The sequence below is a fragment of the Aythya marila genome (genome assembly GCF_965140915.1).
Source record: "Aythya marila genome assembly, chromosome: 1".
Classification (NCBI taxonomy): domain Eukaryota; kingdom Metazoa; phylum Chordata; class Aves; order Anseriformes; family Anatidae; genus Aythya; species Aythya marila.
In genome coordinates, this window is record NC_139042.1 from 107,019,228 (window position 1) to 107,036,479 (window position 17,252).

The following is a 17,252-nucleotide window of genomic DNA, read 5'->3' on the forward strand; positions in this document are numbered from 1 at the left end:
GTGCTCTAGCCTGAGAGAAGGCTCCGGGGAGACCTCATTGAAACCTTTAAATACTTAAAGAGGGCTTATTAAAAAGATGGAGAGTGACTTTTTACATGGGCAGATAACTAGATGAGAGATTTAGATTAGATGTTAGGAGGAAATTCTTCACTCAGAAGCACTGGAACAGGTTGCCTAGAGCTGTGGATGCCCCGTCCCTCAAGGTGTTCAAGGCCATGCTGGATGGGTACAACCTGATCTAGTAGGTGGCATCCCTGCTCATGGCAGGGGAGGGGTAGAACTAGGTGATCTTTAAGGTCCCTTCTGACCCAAGGCATTCTATTATTCCATGATTAGAGATACACCCTCAAGGGAAAATATGCCAACATCTTAATACAGGCAGAACACCACCATTAGAATGTAGACATGGACTCCAAAAAAAACCCCTTATTATTATGCTTCCTATATTTACATGCTCATCTTGCAAATCTTGTAGTTTGCATTTATTAGTGTATCATTACATGAGTGATGTATTCCTGACAAATAATCTGCCAGTCTCTCTAGAATGTTCCTGACAAAGACAACTTACCTATTTCAAGTTGGGCAGATCTAATATACTGTCCAGTATTAAGGCTACTACACAATCTTTTACAGTAGAAGCAATCAAAATCACAAATGCCTTGGTTTTATAGTCCTCAGTTTATTTGCATGTAATTTTACATAGTTTATACTTCACATCATGCATTATTCCTTCTCTTGAAAAAAGTTGTGACAAGGGTTCTTGCCTTGCATTACTATTTGAAACCTGGAACTTCTGCCAATATAAAAAAAAAAAAAAAAAAAAGACCTATAAAACATTAGATCAATATAACGTAAATATAGCATATATATTAGAAGTTGCTTGTTGTTTCACTACAAGGAAAACAATTTGGAAAAAAAAGATTATCAGTTCCAGTTGCTAAAATACTTCAGTGTATTTTCCTGTGAAGTCTCAGTGTCTGGGAATGCTTTTATTAGCCCACTAACAAGCAATGATTAAACTGGTACAGTGGAAAATGAAGCACAATAGAAGACAGTATTATAGTTCTCTTCTGCAATACAGAATTCTCTGTCATAAAGAATATAGCAGACAGGATGTTCATGAAGTTCTTTCAGTGTGAACCTTGCGAAAAGACTGTTTTCCATCATGTTGTAATATTCCATCATCTCCCTTATTTTGCCTAAGAAGTAAGCCATATCAAAGTAGAAGTAAGCATTCCGAGAACTATGAAGAGATGTGTAAATTACTGAAAAGTTATTCCAATGTAGAAAACTGGGTTAAAAAAATAAAACAACACCACTTGGAAATGGTCATGGACATCTTCCTCTTTGGCTACTTGAAGAGTTATAAAAAAAAGACATTAATTTCGTAACCAATTCTAGTGTGCCTTTAAAAAAGTGGAGAAAAAATAAAGTATGTCTCATTAATTTGGTATGAATTTTCCAGAGTACTCTGCAATACATTTTCAAATATAAAGAATCTTACTTTTTACAAAAACAAGTTCTAGCTTATTAAAGAACTCACTTGAATAATCTTAGCAGCACTCCAACAATTAACTACCTTGATTTTACTGAAAAAACTTGATCACTGTATTTTGAGACTGTTTCTTCTCAAACCATAAGCAACATTTCAGAAGTTATAAAAGTGCAAGAACCACCTCATGTTCCAAACTGAAAGCATGTGCTAGAAATGATGAAATCAGTATTACGAGGTCCTGACGTCACTGAAATTAAAGCAACAGGAATAATTATATCTTAAGAACATTTTCCAGTGGAGTATCATTCCACTTTTTACTGGAGATTTTAGCCATCTAAATATAATAATTATCATTTTTTCAGCTGTAGCAAGTGAGGTGCACAGACTAAGTGATTTGAGCAAGTAAGCAACACAATGGTCTCAGCAGGTCAGCGGTCAATTGGCTTCCCCATTTGGATGTTTAGCATTTTTGTGCAGTTTTAATAAAATAAAAAATGGCAGAGTACATTACTCTAAGGACCTTCTCATCCATTTGGATAAACACTTTAAATTCCATGTTGGACCTCACTGAAGAGGAGCCTCAAACTAGGTCCCACAAACCATTAAGCCTGCCTTTCAGCCAAGAACTGCTGTTCTATTTAAGCAAGCTACTATGCATTGAACATTTGAATGAACATTTGAATTCACTATCAAAAAAAAGATTTTTGCAAGACATTATAAACACTGGAGCAGGATCATGCTTGTTAAGATGTTATTGCTGATAAAACTGTAAACAGTAATTTAATTAGCAATACCTGCTGCTTTGCAATATTTTAAAGACTAATTTTTTAATACCAGAACTACATTTTTCTTTCTTTCATAATGGTTTCCAAAACAGTTTCTAGTGAACCCAGAGCTCTGCAATTACATGTGAATATTAATCTTGCATTTTAAACAGATAATATTACTACATTCGGTTTCAGAAAGATTTCTTAGAACTAGTTTTGTTATACTTCATACTAGTACACCATATCAGCACTTCCTCTATCACTTGCTTCTTCGGTGATTATTAGAGATCTTCATTTTGCATTATCCATATTCTGAAGCACAATAGCCACTCTGCTTGGAATGTACACCTAGTAAAAAGATGACAAGAACAAGAAGAGCTGAGAAAACCACAAACCTCACAGGATTCAATTTCTACAAAAGCGTATGTGAAAACACGTGTGAAATACTTTACCATTCATAATTTCTCATATTTGCAGTGTATGGATGTTTAGCATTTAGCATTAGCAGGTCATACTATCACATTTTAAATGTGCTTAATTGCTTAGTCCCCAGCACTTGAATCATACAAGACAATCTAAACGTTTAAAAGACATCTTAATTGCACTCTCTCTCCTCTTTTTTTTTTTTTTTTTTTTTTTAATAAATCTTACTTTGATAGATTTAAAGAGGCTACCAGTAGAGGGCCTCATATGACTTCCAATGCCCAGTTTAAAAAACTTGAGAACATCTAAGTCAACAGACTGTATAACGATAAATGAGCAAGTTTTACAACAGCATTTGAACACCCTTCTGCTGTGAAGTAAAGTTGCCCCAAGGTCCATCATATCATTTCATACAGGTAAATACCAGCCATATGACACAACAATGTATTCTCCATCTTGGCACCTGTGGAGTTTCAGTGTCTGAGCAATAAAACTTTATCTAAAAACTATATACAGATTCAAATTAATCATTACACTATTGCATTTTGCTTTATGGTCTTTTACCTTATTACCATGAAAAGATACGCATATAATCAAAAGACTTCTCATAGATCACAAAAAGCTCATGGCAATATATTTTACATGACATTTCTTCCAAGCAAAGTAGAGTCACAATCTGAAAATGAGACTGATATGTACTACCTACCAATTACCTTGATATATGGTACTCCATCAATTGTCAAGTATATGAATGTGTTTGCTGAACAAGTCAATAAAAATGCAATTATAAAAGATAACACAACATTGAAGATTATCGGCTTCATTCTGACAACATCCTCTTTTACAGTACCCTCCATCCCTGTGGAACGTCTAAGACTGTGCAATTTCAACTACGTTATCTGCAAACTAGAGCCTGATGGCATGAAAGGCTTTCATAGTTTTCAAAATGTGAGGCATTGGAACAGGCTGCCCAGGGAAGTGGTGGAGTCACCATCCTTGGAAGTCTTCAAAAGACGTTTAGATGTAGAGCTTAGGGATATGGTTTAGTGGAGGGCTGTTAGCGTTAGGTTGGAGGTTGGACTCGATGACCTTGAGGTCTCTTCCAACCTAGAAATTCTGTGATCTGTGATCTGTGATCTGTGAAAACAGAATAAAGCAATAAAGCAAAGAGCTTTAGGAAAAGGAGGAAAAGAACAGCTGATCTTCATTGAACCAGACAGAGCCATGTCCAATGCTTCTTGAAAGGCAGCAAACATAATGATTTCCCCTAAGGTTTCAGTGATAAATAGCTCCTACAAATATGTGCAGTGAAGGAAATACTTAATGAAGTCAACTAGTTCAGAACGTATAGATAAAGGAGAGATTTTTCAAATTCTTTATTGAGAAATTCAGTGCTCTGGGTTTATATGATGACATGAAAAGGGAAAGAAAATTATTCTTATTTGCTCCTAACAAAGAATGTGTAAACAGCTACTTCAGTTAAGGCAAAAAATATTAACATAAACACAGGATACAGCAATTCTTAATCATATTCTGGTCAATAATATATCAGATCTTAGGAGGAATAAATTATCTCATTTCCTTTAAAGTCAACTTGTAGCTGAGAATCTGAGAACAGCATGGAATCATCACACCAGTTCACTGTTGATCAGAATTTTAGAACTGGTTTTAGGCACATTTTCAGAGTTTGTGTAAAATATATTTAAATTGATAAGAGGTATATTTACGATTTGTCACAAACTGATTTAACTGCCACCTTATTAGCCATGTGTTTTTCCACGTCTGGGCAATTAAATATGGGTTCTAGTGTTTATTGATTTGTTAGGCTTCTTGAAAAATCATAGAGAAGCCAACTGTGGCATTCTCTCCTAATCTTATCAATTTATTTCATTCACCATTTTAAGCATCTCCAAAGCTTAAATAAAACTGCATGCAAAAAGCGACAAAACAAAGGACTCTCTCCATCTGAAGTTAAATATTCATTCCACTAGTGTACAAATTTTTAAAAGAAAAAAAATACTACACAAACATTAGATAATTTCTGTTACAAATATTTTTTCTGTGTCAATTTTTTTTTTAAACAGTATTTCCAGAAATACCACTGTGTATGTACTCTGGCTTTACTGTTTGTTTAAACAGACAGAATACATAACATTTGGGTGAGAGACGGGAGAAAAAACGTGACCAAAGATATTGCAAATATTGCTAATATTTCCTGAGATAAAGTGACATCTGGAAGACTATCTGTCCAGGAACCAACAACATTTTCAGCCTTCTCAGCCCAGATTTCTCACTTCTGCTCCTTCTTAGGACACTTAAAATCCCAGAGCTCCCTCAGCCTTTCCCGTTCTTTCATCACCTTAATTACTACTTCTGTGAAAACACACCCCACTTATTTCTATTTTCTCCAACCTTTTTTTGATTTCCTCCTAGCCACAGATACTCCTCTTCCACCCAGACTAAGGGCCATCATACTTGTTGCAATTACTGGACTCCTTCAGCAGTCTGGCAGCATTGGTGTGCTGAGTAGTCTATGCCCTATCCGTGGTATAAAAATAAAAATAAAAAATAAAAGCCAACTTCTTTTGTCATCTTTAAATACTGAAAAAATGGCAACTTTTTTCTTTTTTCTTTTCTGAGGTAAAGCACTACGCACTTTCTTAATATTTGGTTTAAGTCTTTAAATTACTCAAGTCCAAGTTATATTAAAGAATTTTAAAGATAATTTCAACACACTGAAATGCATTAATGAAGATACCTGTTTTAACTTATTATGCTATGGGCCTGTGACAAACTCCATTCCATTTAAATTCGTATTCAGCATAACCCCAGTCCTTTTTCTTAGGGTTCCTACTCAGAATACTGATTTTCTAATCTTCACTGATACATGGCGTTCCTCTGCAGAATTTTTCTTCATTAATTTGTATGAAGTTTCTATTGGCTAAATTTATCAAGATACATCTGGATTAGACCAGTAACATTCACAACTCATACTAATTCAGTGTCATGTACACATTTGCTGTCTCATCAGTACGGTTGCTGCTGAAGACTCCAAACAGTATCAGACCCAGCAGCAATTCCTAGGGCACTCTTTCAACAGCTGGACATTCACTCTCTGACTACTAAATTTGCAGCAGTCCAACTAGCTCTCAACCTGCAAAACAAGCTTCAAATCCAGCTTGTACTTCCTAGATAAGAATGCTGTAGGAGACAAAGCTGGAAGTCTTACTGTGTTGATTGTATTAACCTCATGCACACAGCTAGAGTCCTTTCATCACAGAAAGCAGGCAGATTAATCAGGCATATTTACCTTTGCTAAATCTGGATTGGCTTTCTGATTGACCCATCTCATATGCCTCTCACTTGTTTAGATATGGATTCCAAGAGGATGCAGTCCACGATCTCTCGAGGGACTAATGAAAAAAGCATACTGGCCTACAGAGTCTTTAGGTTTCCTTTTTGCTTTTACTAGAGCCTTTACTACAGCTGTCAGAAATTTTCCCTGACAACTATGATTTTTCACAGATGATAGCAGCCTTGCAATCACACTACCAAAATCCTTCCAGATTCCTGGGTATATCCTATTTATCCTGCCTCTTTAAGGTGTCCCTAACCTATTGCTCTGCTGCTGCTTCTTTCATTTCAGGAGCGTACTGGCACACAAAAGGGTCTGAGAGCAGGCTTTGCCCTCAGACACCAAGGCTTGAAAAAAAAAGCTTTAAGTACTTCTGCTCTCTCCAGAGTACCTATCATGTTTGACTCCTCCCTTTGTCAAGGGACTTGTGTTTCTTCTTAAGCTCTTCTGCTATTTGTATACTTTTTGTACACTTGCAGAACTCCCATCTTGCCATTCTTTATATCTCTAGCTAGTTTTTAGCTTCAGCCAGGCTTCAACCTCTCTGATTAGGCTCTTAGTAGTTTACAACTTGCTTTTATATTCCTTCATTACTAACCCATATTCTCTTATTTGCCAGATGCTCTATTTTGTAATTAAGTTTGTCAAGTAGCTCCTTATTTTTTATTGCTGTGTTCAGCATGCATATTCTTGTCATTTGTAATTTTACATAGAACAGTTATCAAGGTGTTGACTTTCAATTAACAATTATGAAAATAAAAGTCACTTAAGAACTGACAACTGACTTGTCTTTAAGGTCTGTTTTAGAAAAAAAACAGACAATTTAAACTTGTCCATTTTAAACTGTAAGGCAATCACACTGAAAAGGGACAAATTCCTTATAGATCAGGGTTTCTGGCATTAATATAGTTTACATACTCCAATACATGCATGAAAACATTTATTGCTATCAGCCTGCTACACATTGTGTTATGTCAAAATCATATTCCATTCAGGTGGGCTATTGCACAATAGGGGAAAAAAATGGTATTGCTACTATTGCCAGGAATGTATACGATGCTTTTCAGCCATACAAATGCTTATTTCTTAAACTTTTTTTTTTTTTCCCCCTGTAAACATCCAGATAATTTCAAGAAACAAGAGATTAGAAAAGCTATAAAGAATACAGGAATACAAAATAAAGGAAGGATCTGTAGATAGCAGAACATATAAGCATGAAGCTCACTCTATATATTTTGAGAGGACCATAATATGCAGCAATCTCCATATATATATATATATACACACACACACACACACACACACACACACACACATCCACAAGCAAGAAGTTCTACAAAGGACAATTTCTACTTTCTGATCCATCAGACTGCATTCAGTACCAGGTGCAAGCACAACTAAAATTGGCTGGAACTGCAATGAACTACCCTTCATCCTACTTTGAGGGTTGGAAAACATCAAGTCCTAAAAATCATTTCAAGGTCATTTTGCAACAGATGGGAGAATTACTGGAACTCAGAGCTAGATCAGGCACTGCAGAAAAAATATTTGATAGTGCATATTGCAGCTGGTGGATGCAGAAGGCAATGTCACAAGAGCCTGTGCCAACATTTTCCCAAACTTTTAATTAAAATGAGGGCTTTGGACTATCTCTTGTCTTCTCTGTATCACTACTAATTGTCAGACACTGACACTATTCTGAAAATATAATTAACCATCAATGAATAGGATACGTGATAGCTTTTCCTTTCTGACTATAATTTGTTATACAAAACCACAGACATTTCAGATTTCATTTTGCTAGACATTGCAAGTGAAAAAGAAGGTATGCTTAAAATAATGTGAAGTTCTTTCTTCCAATTTGTTTTTCAGTTTATAGCTGTAAAGCATGAATATGCAGAAAATCATTTCTCAGACTGTCTTGCTTCATTTATGCAAAAGATCTCCATATACTGCACAGGCTCTATCTTAAAATTTCTATTATCTTTTGTATTTTTTTCTTAAGAAAGAGTGCTTTAAAAAACAACAAAAAATGACAAAGACAAATGTGAATGGAAGAAAGACTGAATGAAATTGGACTACATTAACTTTGGAAACATTACACTTGTTTGTTGCTGTTGTTTGTTTTAAGAAGTCAAATGATCAATGAGCAACTGAATCTATAAGTCTTAATCATCAAGAGGTAAAAACAACAAAAGATCTTGCTACTATGAATCTTATCTGATTCCCCTAGTTATAACAGTTAGCTTTCTAACTACAAACACTCTTTCATATATTCTGCATATCTGTAAATGGAAGGAGAGGAAACAGTTAAAGACTACATCACTCCCTAAAAATTTAATACATAAATCCTTATCAAGAAAGTAATTCAAATGACTATTTTCAAAGCTAAGGTCACTAAAAGCTTTTAGATCATCTCAGTATGTGAATATTTTAATTTGTCAATAGACTCATGGAAGCAGGAAGTTGAACTTTGACATTAAATATTATACATTATGGCCAAGGTTAAAAAGCCCAACCCAGCAATAAGGATATTCTTAAAATAAGCCACACAATTTCTATTTCATTAGGGGGGAGGGAGGGTGGCAGTGTGGAGTGGTGTATTTCAGCATCTATTTTTTAGCTAACTGGAGCTAACTGGAAAGAAGTATGCAGAAAGGTGGCAAAAAGGAAATGTATAAAAACTGAAATACATTAAACAATAAACTGCATACTATTTTGCCAATGACACAAACACTCTACAATATTACATTTGGCCTTTTTGTTACTGAGTTATGGAGATACAAAGTATAAAACCCACTGCTTCCCTATAAGCCCTTACTTCTGTGAGTTAAAAAATACTTAAGTTACTTGTACTACATTGATATCAAACAACATTTTACAGTAAAATTCAACCAAGTCAGTTGCCTGATAAAACATTTGGAACAATGAATATCATTAAAACAGATCCCACTTCCCCCCACCTGGTCTAAGTCTCAGGTCCAACAATCAAGAAAGCTATCAACAAATGACTTTGTACATAAAGGGGCACTAGGATCTGACAGGAGTTGAAATGCATCTACAGCATTTAATTTACTACCTGTAAAGAAATGGGAAGACTTAAAACAAAACAATGTTTATACAAGCATTGAAAAAGTACAGAACTTTCATAAAACATGGCTCAAAAAAGACTATTGGGGAGTATCATGTGGAAATACAAACAGAAATAAAACTGTGGTAAAAAGTCAATTTCTACAATAGCAAAGAAGTTAACGGCTTGTTATTAGAAGGTTTGATGACATGGAAAGTTATGTAGATTGCAATATATTTGTTAACAATACAGACCAGAGCAAGCAGAGAAATGGAAAAATTAGATTATAATCACTATTTAGATCAGTCATATTACAATGGATATTTTGGTGCATTTTTCTATTGAGTTTTCAGGGTGTGTGTAATGATTTTGAAATCTGGCCTTCTTACAGCATTACTAAACAGAACACGAATTATCATCTGTTCATCAGCAAAATGTTTCAGTGCAATACCTAGCAGCGCTTACAAAGCTTCATCCAGTTTTCTTCGCTCCAGGTATTTCATATTTCCCTTCTTATTTTGCACCATCACTTTGTGTTTTTATTTTATTAGGTGATATTTCTAGAATGACTCATGTCACATCTAATCTCCTATTTTAGTAATGTTTGTACACTATTTAAGCTTGACTTGAGCAGCAGAATTATTGCATGTGATTTTGCCATAGTACTCTGGGCCTGTTTTTGCTGATAGTGTTTACTAACACACCTTAAGGGAGGTGCATCTGTCACCATGAAAAAAAAATATATCTTTTGAGTTCTATGGTGGATGAAGAACTAAATTTTTTGAAACTAAATACTTAAGTTTTATGCATTATGCAAGTACAATAAAATAATTATTAAAAAAAAAAAAGTAAAAAATTTGTGTGAGTTCACTGAGGTGGTTGCCATACATCTTCTGAAAAGAAACTTGAAAGAAGACACCTACTTGGATTTTATAACCTTCAAGTAAGATTAAAGCAGTTCTCAAGGATGACTGATCATCTAAGAACTAGGATTTAAAATGCTATTTACAATAAAGCAAAAAATGTTTTATTGTAAATAAAAAAAATGTTTTATTGTAAAACAGCAGTTGCAGATATTTATTGTAGCTTTTGTTCTTTGTTTCTTAGAGTTCTATCTTGCTAAATTTGGTCTGGTTTTCCAGAGTGCTTCCCCAGCTACATTTCCTTTGTGTCCTTGTACTACCATTTTACCTTTATGTGGTGCTTGTGGCATCTTCTGGGCTGTTGACTGAAGCTGGTCTGTGAATTGTACTGCTGAAGGATATAAAAGACAGTTATCATGACCCATTCTGATGGGTTTCTATCTGACCCGGAAGTGCCATTGCCATGCCACAATTTATGCTGCAAAAATGCATTTGCTGCTTTGCTTGTCACATGCCTTATCTTCTACATGCTCCTAACAAATCACATCTTCATATTGTTGCATTTTTTCTGTCTTGAATGACTTGCATTCGTCATCTAAAAGTCCAAATGTGAAATATACGTTCTAGATTAGTTAATAGCCTTGCACAAGTTGAGTTAGTGGCAGATAATTAAGATGCTCTCTAATCACTAAAGCAATGTATTTGAATTGGACACAAGAAGCAAGAATTCTGGGAGCATTAATTTGCTGTATAACCTTCAGGAATGAACTCTCAGGGTCTGTTTCTTACTGTGCAAATGAGAATAGATACTTACCTACTCTATAAAGGCATTGTCACATACCGACATTAAAAAAATGTTCCCAAGATCCTTTAGGCCAAGCATGATAAAAGCACAAGAATTCTTTTCATGAAATAAAACCACTTTAAAACATGCAAACAAAAGAAATGTCAGTACTCTGAATATAATGAAATAGGGTGAAAGCAAGTGTGAGATAGATTAAAAGCTACAATAATTCTCAGGAATATAGATCTCGTGAGACACATTAAGACGTCACACCAGAAACTGATTTCTCCATTCTGTCATGGAAGAGTGGCACACACAATCCAGTGCAGAGATCCTCTGTATCTGTAGTCAGTTACAATACAAATGTAATGTATGTACAAGCATTTCTGTGTACAGCTATACCTGTGTATAGAAATACACACACCCCTTCACACTTTTATGTTTTAAATATGAAAATCTAGTCAACAACTTAACTGTTCTCAGAACTTTTTCAGTGAACTCTGCCTTAATTCATGGTCTTTTTGAATCTTAATCTCTGAGTTTGTGAACATACATACCCATGTATGTGTATATGTATACACATATATAATGAATGGGAAAGTAACAAATTCATAAATTGTTAATTGTAGTAAGTAATTAGGATTTCAAGAGTAATGACAAAGGAGTTATTTTGGTTTTGATTAGTCACCACCTCAGCTAACAGAAATCATATGCAAGTATATGCCTCCCACATTACCTGAAGTGATCTGTGGGAAAGTCTTTATTCATTATTTAAGATAGTTTAGGACTGGAAATTCTTGATGGGACTAGAGAAGGTCTGTTCTATGTTGCATTTTTTTTTTCTGTAAACTGAGGAGAGGAAGTAGCCAGTTGCCAATGCATGATTTGCTCTTATTCATGTTTGTGGAGTTCAGCACATGATATTAAGAAAGCGATGCAAAAATTAGTTTCTATGGAACTCTATTCACAAATAAAGCATGAAGATGGTATTTCTCAGACATGAAAATAAAGGAAATGATTATGTTCAAAATGGCAATTCAAAAGCATGTTAGAAGGTTTTCATGCATATTGTTTGGCAAGGAATGTTGTGTCTGTACTGCAAGAGGGCATGCACATTTAAATGTAATGTCAAAAAAGGAAAGTCAGTTAACTTTATAGGTCATAATAAAATCATGGCATCACCTCTCCTATATTCATCTAAAGGGTGATTTCAGAAAAAAGCACAAACAAAAAACAACACAGAAATATTCCTAGAATATGCTCCATACTTCTCCGAAGAACTTCAAAAATTGTTCAGATAAAAACAGAATGTCTTACTTACCATAAGTGAATTATGTCGATAATTGTGAGGATATTCTTCAGAGAAATACTCTGTATTGTGGTCCAGCCTTTGATGTCCCCCATATTCTGAAGCATCAGAATCCAGAAGGATTTTATACTTACGGAAAACTGTTAAGGAACTATGCCAATTTATTGTTAAATGGGACAGAAAAACTGAAAGAATTGTTGAAACATATTTCAGCCTACATCAATATATAGGATTTAATTTTTTTTGTCTTGTTTTTATTTTTAAATCAACCTAAGAAAAGAGTGGGAAAACATACAGAACCTACAGAAACTGTGTGACAGTTTGTCTTGAAATTTTCATCTTAGCATAGTGATTCCTAGTAAAGAAACTTCCTTCTCATCTCTTCTAAAATCTTCAGTGAGAGATAAATTTACAGTATTACAGTAGTAATATACACAGCAATTTGTGTAATGCTCTAGACTAAAAATGCAACACTAAACAAAATGAGTGGCTGATTTGACATAACAAAATTGTGAACAACCATAAAAATTACAGTCACTGTTTAACAATCAAAGAATCTGATCAAGTGTCCATAGGAAAAGTATATGCTCTTACAGAAAAAACACCTTACAACTCCAATGAAAGTTTTTCAGAAGAGAGTTTGAGTTATTATAACACAGAGGAACAAAAGGAAGGTTATTTTTAATAAAAGACCTTGTAAAACAAATGTTCTGACTGCAGTTGCTAAAATGGCATGTTATTTAACATTTTAACAATGAGTAGGACTACCTGCACACATACTTATAAGGATTCAAACAGATTTAACAAAAAATAAGAGAAAATAATTTTAAAAGAAGAAAATCAGAAATAAGGTGGAAAATAAAGAAGTAAAGAGCTAATACACAAAAGTATACTTCTTATTTGGGACAACAACAAATTAAATGTTTTACGATTTTCTGGACTTCTCACAGGCAACATTCAAGGTTGTTGGAACACCTCAGCTGTAGATGTTGATTGCACAAGCTATTTAGAACCCTTTAATTTAAGTACCTTTGGATTTCTTGCTTGGGTATCATTAAAACGTCTTTTACCATTCTGAAGTTATAACAGAAAGACTCAATCTATCCCACCACCACTAACCAACCAACCAAACAAAACATACAGAGAAGGAAATAAACATTCTATTATCCACAATCTGTTTCCTTAATTTAAAGCTATGTAAGAATCTTGTTTTGCTAGGGCTTGTATTTAATAGAATTAGGAAAGAGTAAAGCAGCCCTACTGATTTAAATCTCCAGCAACAAGAAACTGTTCATTTGAAGCATGGCATAACAAAAAAGATGCCTAAACTAGAAGTGCAAATTTAACCTGTGATTAGAAACTAGAAGATTGCACAGGTTTTGCTGACAGAAGGTAAGAAAAAAGAAATACAGGTACAGAAGAGGGAAGAAAACCAAAGCGCTCAATTAGCTTCTTAACATTAGCCATTCAGTAGTGTCTTCTCCAGAACTATTTGCAGCAAAGGAGACCAATGTCAATGACTGCCATGTTAGTATTTGATTTCTAGAGGGAAGGTACCAAAGAGAGAAACAGAAGATCACTGCATTCTCTAATAACATTTTCATGTAAGTGTTTGTTAAAAAAGTATTTTGTTAGAAAAATTATACTTTATTAATCAGCTTTAATACTCAATGTGTGCACTACTCCCCTCACCCCCTTTCATTTTATAAACACGCCCAACATACCATTCATCTGTTACCATGCACAACATATCAAACCAGACTCCAAACTACAGCTCCTAGTTTTCTCTTTGGTACCCTTTCAAATCCAGCATCAGCAAGGACTGCTACAATTCCACTGCATATTGTATGAACACGAATGTCTCCCTCAAGCATTTCATCCTTTGCTACTGTGATCTACACTATACATTAAATTTAATAATTTATCAATGTTGCTGAAAGCCCTGACATCTCTAATGATTCCTTTAAAACTATTTACATCAAATGCAATTGTTATAGCTATGCTAATTTTGAAACAAATTATCCCATTTCCTTAATCCAGGCTATAAAAGTATGTCTAGCAATGCTCTATAGCAATCACTGCCTCTCCACTCCTCACAACATAGATGATTTGGCATAAATACTGCTAACCAGATCCTGAATAATGGGGTCAAAAGCATCCTAAGATCTCCACAAATTAGATATTCCTCAGGAAAAAGACTTTGTTTGGTAAACAAGCCCATTTGCCTTCCAACTTAAACCTCACAGAAAAGCTACATTTCACATTTCAGAATTTTACAAGCATTTAAGTTTACCATAATGAAAGCATTAAACAGTTATGCATTTTAATTAAGCACATAATAGAGGTATTTTCTTTTGCAGTGGGGCCTCTCTTGTTTCAGCAGCAGAGTGTTGGATACACTAGCCTGTACCCTGACTGAAAAAAAAGACTGATTTCTGTTCAGTTTGATGCTCTGATTTTAAATTTACTTACAGCTACAGTAAAGGATAGCAGCAAAAGAAATGAACTCTTGTACAGATAGAGTTGGAAGTGGAACGTGTGTCATTATCAACCACATTAATTACTGAGTTACTATGTTTTTATGGTATTTTAAAAAATATATATTTTAACACAAATTTCTAATTTAATCTTATGTATGCTTAATGACACGTAAATTCTACTAAGTAAATGAAAACCATAAAATAATTTGTATTTTGTTCCTCAAGCTTTAGTGGTGAAAAAAAGGATCCCAGTATTATTTGTGGGTGTGATAGACCTGCATAATTAGGAGCTTTGCCAAAGAGCAGATAGGAATTTCTACCGACCAATTTCAAAATTATTTAAGGCTTACTGAGTATTTATAAAGAATCAGTCCTCTGTATGGTCTGGTTTGATTCACATAATTTTATTTGAATGTGTTTGATCCATGACAGATATTTAAGTGCAGGTCCTCTGTATTACACACAACTCCTATTACACAGATTATCTAACTTGATGGGTATCCTGTCATGTAGGAAGTCCAGACATGACTGAGCAAAACTGGAAACAGAGGAAGGATAACCAAACGTGTATGAAAAGACTGTCATCCTGTTACACATCCACATTTTATAATGTTTTCAAAGCTAGGACTAGACACCATTATAGTTTAAATTTTATTGTACAGTTAAATGTTTAATCACCCATACCTCTGTTTCTCTGGTGTTCTCCAGCCATGCAAATAGAGCACGCGTGTGTACATAAACATTTATTTTCTTTTCAACTCATATGTAAACCAGTCAGGTGTAAACTTCACCTGTATGGTGAAGTATGTTTCACCATACTTCTCAATATATAAAAATACCTAGTAAAGATTTCATTCTTATCCCTTGCTACCATTTCTTGGCTAAAAGCAAAAGGATATGGTTCTAGAAATACAGATTGGACAAAGCTAAAGTACAGATCAAAAAGGATCAAAATCTGTGCTGAAACACTTACTTTATGTCTGTATATAGAAACTTTCAGAAAGTGAATTGAGGCTAGAAAGAAAGGTATGGACAACAGACATGGGAACACTTTGAAGAAGCTTTTGATCCTTTAAAAAGTTTGGGATCAGCTGGCTGCCCTGAGCCAGTTACAGCGGCAAAAGCTAACACCGACATGACCCCACACCTACTTAAGCTGGAAATAACACCCTTACGACAAGATTAAATTTACTCATTCTCATTATATACACAGAGATTAAAAGTTTTACTCAGCCAAGTAAAAGCTAAGGTACTCCTGGATGCTTTGTTTGGAAGTGTCCAAAGAAAGTTTTGGGTGGTTTATTTTGTATGTTTCCTTACATAAAACAAACAACTTTCCCATAAAGACTCTTTCAGTATTTTCTAAGAGAAATAGCTACCGTGTATATACTGTCATAATTGCACACAGCATACAGAAGACCATCTCTTCTCAGGAATACTACATCTCATTAAATAGTTTAATGTAGTTACCATTCAAAATATATTAGCAAAAGCTGCACAAAAAGCAAGAGATATTTAGCTAGGACATTTGACACAACATGCGGGATGTTGTGTTCTGCAAGAATGCAGAAAAAAATCCCACTACCCTGCCCCAGAATTCGTTGTCATATATTCTTGAAGCAAAAGATCCTCCAGTACTCACAAAAAGAGCAGACCCTCCACATGCAATCTTACATTATGCATTACAGCAAAAATAAGCTTTATAAACATGGAGAAGTGAAAAGAAGAAACAAAATTTCTTAGTGAAAAAGTTAAAAAGGTGCTGTATCTGTTTTGACCCAGAACTCTACTCTAAAAACAGAAATTACAAGATGGCTTTCTTCTTTCAAATAGAAATTCATATCATAGTAGATTAAAAGAAAAAAAAAAAAAAGTTTTCCTCAATCATTAGGAATCCAGTGTAACACTGAAGTGCTGAAAAATTATATTCTTACTCAATCCAGACGGTGAATTAAAGCAGTTATATTAGCATTATTCAAGAAGGACTTACAAAATAGATCCCCAAACCCAGAAAAAATAATCCAAACTTATAATGAATTAATAAGTTTCCAAATCAACACATCTGCCTATATGCAACAAATAACTTGTTTCAGCAGATACAAATACTGGTGAAAGCAACATGTTTTCAGATTTTACCACTTGCAAAATCATTAAGAAGTGGTCGTGACAAGACAAATATATGCAAATAAATGCTGAGGCTTCCAGTGACTATGATTTTAATATTAAAGGAATGCTAGCAGTATTGGACACTCTAGTGCTCTCCCTCTTCTTAGGCATAAATGAGTTCACATGATTTCCATACACTTTCATGCATATCTATTATCTAATGCCCTTGCCTGAAAAGACAGAAAAAATTTGAGTTATTAAACTAGGATTTACTGAAGTTTTTAATGAGGATGCATTTAGTAACTTCACCATCATCCTTAAGTGTAGCACATGAAAACCAAGGCTGACTCCATCTGATGCTGAGTGTTAAACTGCTTCTTAGTACGGTTAGTTTATTAGCTACATGTACAATGACTGCAGAAGATAAAAACTCTCAACTAAAAGCCTTTAATGAGTTGGAAATATTTTGACAAATCCAGTCCTCAGACTCTGGTAAAATATTTTTGCCCACCTGCAAGGAAAATCAAAAGCTACCTTTCAAGTATTGTACCAGCATTCTCTTTTGTCATTTTAGCTACAAGCATACAAGTAGTCTACACG

At 34.5% G+C, this 17,252-nt stretch overlaps 1 protein-coding gene across 3 annotated transcripts in view; it reads right to left on the minus strand.

Moving 5' to 3' along the window:
- Window positions 1-684: 684 nt before the first annotated feature.
- The window catches only part of GBE1 (1,4-alpha-glucan branching enzyme 1), a 177,616-nt gene continuing 161,048 nt past the window's right edge, over window positions 685-17,252 (minus strand). The window contains exons 15-17 of one of the 3 annotated variants that reach the window (XM_082769020.1): window positions 12,079-12,196; window positions 10,302-10,364; window positions 685-2,610 (exon numbers count right to left, since the gene is read on the minus strand). In XM_082769020.1, coding sequence (XP_082625146.1) covers window positions 2,554-2,610; window positions 10,302-10,364; window positions 12,079-12,196 — 238 coding nt within the window. In that variant the 3' untranslated portion in view covers window positions 685-2,553. Of the gene's footprint in view, window positions 2,611-10,037; window positions 10,365-12,078; window positions 12,197-17,252 lie in introns of those variants that run through there. The other 2 variants (XM_082769019.1, XM_082769018.1) reach the window with 2 other exon arrangements.